Source organism: Macrobrachium rosenbergii, chromosome 2 (assembly GCF_040412425.1).
Source record: "Macrobrachium rosenbergii isolate ZJJX-2024 chromosome 2, ASM4041242v1, whole genome shotgun sequence".
NCBI lineage: Eukaryota > Metazoa > Arthropoda > Malacostraca > Decapoda > Palaemonidae > Macrobrachium > Macrobrachium rosenbergii.
The window spans coordinates 50,611,771-50,616,770 of NC_089742.1; the positions used below are offsets into that span (position 1 = coordinate 50,611,771).

General features: G+C 33.0%; 1 protein-coding gene across 1 annotated transcript in view; it reads left to right on the plus strand.

Annotated features, from left to right (window-relative positions):
• Window positions 1–5,000, plus strand: part of LOC136846666 (zinc finger protein GLIS2-like) — a 30,233-nt gene that overhangs the window by 958 nt on the left and 24,275 nt on the right. Inside the window, exon 2 of the mRNA XM_067117677.1 lies at window positions 1–291. This exon is cut by the window's left edge and continues 437 nt beyond it. Coding sequence (XP_066973778.1) covers window positions 233–291 — 59 coding nt within the window. The 5' untranslated portion in view covers window positions 1–232. The remainder of the gene's footprint in view (window positions 292–5,000) is intronic.

Below are 5,000 nucleotides of genomic sequence, written 5' to 3' on the forward strand. Positions count from 1 at the left end.
CAAACTTAAGTTGTGAAGTGTCAAGACGCACGTGCCTTCTCCGAAGCTCCGGTCGTCGACGAACATTACGACGCTCGTTTAAATCTATAGATCTATAGATAGATAGATAGATAGATAGATATATATATCCGTGTATTTTCCCGCTTGTGGTGCCTCGTGTACAGTCTCTTCTCCACGAGCTAAGATCTCCTCCAAGACGACCACGTTCGCCCCTTCTGTGCCTTTGCCAGCAATGACTCCGGATTGCCCGATGTCACCGGGAGAACAGGACACGCCCGACCTCATATGCAAGTAAGTCTGTTGTTGTCTCTCCTCCGTCCGAAAGGGCGTGACAGTTCGAAGGGACGCGCTCTCCAGGTCATCCTCGAAGTGTTTAGTAATTAACAGTAGACACCTGACAATCATCTCTGTCTAAACCTATATAAACCTCACACTGTGAATTCTCAGTGCGTTTCGAATTGTGTTTTAGTGGATACTGGATAAACCTAGAGGCCCCCAAAGGCTATGTAAGGCTAAAAGGGCTTGCAGTTGGATTTTCAGGTAGTCTGGACTAAAAAAAGAAAAAAAATATTAAAACCGACCTGACTGGTCAGGGACATGACCACGCCAGTAAGATTTTTGGAGATCCCTCGCAGGAACTCTCTGTTCTGTTAAAACACATCTGATGGAATCAAATCCTATTGCCCCAGCAAAAGAATTTTTGTGTGCATAAATATTTTATAAATATGGCATTTCTTGACTCGGTAAACAACACTATTCAAACAGGAAGTGTTTTGACAGCTTCTAGTAAATAATGATTATTTGGCTCCCTTTGAAATATGAGAAATTTATAACATCTTCTGTACAATGACTGGTATGAATGAAGTATGTGACTGCAATGTGGATGTAATGTGAAACCCCCTCCCCCCCCTTTTTTTAGACGGATGGGTTAGGGACCACAGAGCTCAAAGAATAAAAAAAAACATAAATATGGGTTTCTTTCAGAGGGACAGAAAGAGGAGGAGGGGGAGGAGGGAGGGAAAGGAGTAGAATAAAAGTTGTATGACTCTGATAAGTAGGGACATGAGGTTGATTTTTTTTAAATACAAATGTGAATTATCCATGATAAGACGAGGTTTTCATAACTTTGCAAGTGGCCTGGTTACCTGAGTCGTCGACACCCTAGTGAGTTTCCTCTTTTATAATATACATCTGCAATGTTTTATATATATATATATATATATATATATATATATATATATATATATATATGTACATATACATACATACTTACAAACATATATATATAAATATATATATATATATATATATATATATATATATATATATATAAAGCATTGCAGATGTATGTTATAAAAGAGAAAAACTAACTAAGGTGCTTGTAAAGTTATGCATGAAAACTATAATCTATTATTAATTCACATCTGTATTTAAAAAAAAATCAACCTCATGTCCCTAAATATCAGTGTCATTCAACTTGATTCTACTCCTTCTGTCCCTCCTCCACTCTATATATATATATATATATATATATATATATATATATATATATATATATATATATATATATATATATATATATATATATATGTGTGTGTGTTGTGTTTGTAAAATATGTACATGTATATAATACACACACATATTTATATGTATATTTATATGTATGTATGTATGAGTGTTTGTTTGTTGATATTTGTGTTAGGGTTGTTAGAAGAAAAGTTTTATATCTTTTTTAAGGTTGGTTTTAGTCACTGTTTTTTTATGCCGTATATACTGTTCGCAAGAAAAAAAATATTTTTAATTATGATATTGTTTTAATATATGCAAATGCATAGATCAGTTAGACATTTCACACAAAATCATGCTGGTATTTATGGCGTTATGCCAACAGATAAATAAGGTATTTACCAATACACACGAATAGGCCCTTGATTGTGCATACATGCTTTTCGTAAATTAACACATGAAAGCATGCATATATGCAATATAAAAAATCTGGAAATGTTGCTTACACTAACGAATGAGACCAAGCGTTTTAAGGAAAAATGCCATCAAAATTAATAAAATCAGAGTTGAATTAATATCCATAGTTTTATCCAGTTTGGGAAACCGTGACTTCCAGTAATAGGCTAGTTTCCCAAAACTGTGTGCGCTCGCCACTGGAGGACAATGGATCATCTTTTATAGATTTTATTAGTGCAGGAGCCGTGTCTATTTCTGCCTCTCACTAACTGCTCTCACAATTGCATTGTTAGTCAAACTTATTATGTGAAAACTTATTTTTCAATATTTTTATTGCTGAGGCCACGAAAATATTTTCATTTTATAAGTATATATAGCTGAAAGCACCCTTCCATGATCCAAAATCATGTAGAACTGGAAGAAATAATTGAGGATAGAACAAATTTTGGAGGTGATGACATCCAGTCCAAATAGTGTTTCACGGTGGCAGCCATCACATGTCGTTCCAGTACAGATAGGATGATGAGGAGTCTGAGAAGAGCATGACATAATTACCAAGAAGGATTCTCTGTCCTGCGACGCGCTTGGGTCATCTCGGCTCTCGAGTGGACCTGTGGACTCGAAATTCATGATCGAATTACCCGTCACACGGGCCCTGAAGTGATTAAGAATCAAATCACACTGAACTGGCCTTCAGGGCAAAAGCGGTGACCGCCTTTGTTACTACCTATGTCATAAAACGACTCAAATCGGAGATAAGCTCGTTGAAATATGCATGACATTTTCACCCATGAATGCTTCTGTAGATACTTTGCACCCAGAATTAGCCCAGGCGGCTCATTGTGATTTCAGAGCCGAGGTTCCTCTGACGGAAGAGATGGGAGAGCGGAATGAGTAAATTTGTACCTCGCTGGCCGAGATAAAAATCTTCATTCACAGGGAAGTAGTTTCAAGTCTTAGTTCGACGCGTTGCCGGATTTGAATGAAGGGCCGTAGGCCTATGTCGTTTCCAGACCAGTGGTCCGTCAGAATGCTTATCTCTCATTTTATGTTTATCTTGATGAAACGCCTCTTTATGGTTATCTAAATTTAGGAATGTGTGTATATTTGTTTACATGTGAATATAAGAGTGCATTGTCACGGTATATCATTGCTGTTTCAGTATTTTCATTGTGGTCCATGGTAAAGCTGACCCATTAATTTCTGACAACCATCTTCAATGATATTTTGTTCAGTAAAGACTCAATTACAACAGCTTCTCAGAAGAATTAGCCACATCAAATACACGACTACAGAAAATAAAGGAACATCCAAAAATAATATAAAGAAACATGTGATCATGGGAATAGTATTATCAGTAGTTTTACTGATAAATTTATTTTTTTATTAATGACAAATCTGTTGCAATCCCATGCAGCAAATTTGTCATTCAGTGCTGTCATTATCGTTCACTGAGAGAATACTAAAACTAGTCCAGTGATATCTTACTACTGCTGTTTGTGCTGTTAATGCTGTCTCCTGAAGACAGCAATAACAGGAATTTAGGAAAATGGAGAGGAAACATTTTTCACTGTGAAATTTACTCAGTAATTTTAGAATGACTGATGCAATGGCTTGCATAAAAGTAATCGTGATAAAGCATATTTGCCTGTAATAGTGGCTAAATGATAAGTGTTGGCGATGATTATGATAATGGAAGCTGTGCTCTACTGAATTATGATGAGGATGATATGAAGGCAAGATTTATCAGAATGATAGTGATATCTTAAAATGTTACAGAGATGGTGGTATTAGATACAAGTTTATTTATGAGGATGAAAAATAAGAGTACTACACATTTCAAACTTAATAATAATAATAATAATAATAATAATAATAAAATATTAAGATTTTGCCATTATTTCAAACTTAATAATAATAATAATAATAATAATAATAATAATAATAATAATAATAATAATAATAATAAATTGTTATTAAAAATTAAAAATTTTATTTTAGTGACGACTTGATCATATTAATTTGTTCTCATAATACGGAATATTTATGGAAACGAGAGGAAAGTATTAAAGTTATCAATTTTCTTCTTTTAAGAACAAAAATAAAAACGTAAAGTATATTTAGCACTGTAGTCAGAATATCAGAAAATAATGAATGATCTAAATTACAATATGTATAAGATGCAAATATATTTACATATATACAATGTATACATAAGTACATACATACATGTATATACTGTATATATTTATGTTTGTATAGATATTTATATATATACGTATATATATATATATATATATATATATATATATATACATATACATATATATACATATACATATATATATAATTTTTGCAGATTACATATATTTCTTGAAGCTGTTAAAAGTAAAAAGGTATTATTATTATTATTATTATTATTATTATTATTATTATTATTATTATTATTATTATCATTCAGTAATTTTGTTATGTAATACACATGCTTTGTGGTACCTATTCCATGATTATTATTTAATTATTAATATCACATTTAAAATGTCAAATAATTTCATATACAGCTTGTCTACGGAATTCAGACAACATACTTTCGCCTTATGAATGTATACAATTATGCTGTCATTGTATACCCGAATGTAACTGTATCTAAACTCACACGTATCACCTCCTATAAAAAAAAGATCTTAACAAAGTTATTAAACAATGGGATCTTCATCGGATGACTGTTAATGTCAGTGAAAGGGATTTAAAGGTGATAGATAACATTCCGTTAAATAATTTTCAAAAATTGACAAGGGAATTATCCAGCAAATGCAATAACGACTGATATTGTCGTTGATTTTTTTAGGTGGAATGGAATGGAATGTAGAGTTTAGGCCAAAGACCAAGCACTGGGACCTATGAGGTCATTCAACGCTGGAAGGGAAATTGGGAGTAGGTAGGTTTGCAAGGAGTAACATAAGGAAAACCTCACAGTTGCACTATGAAGTAATTGTTAGGAGAGGGTTGATAGCAAGATGGAAGAAATGTAATATGAA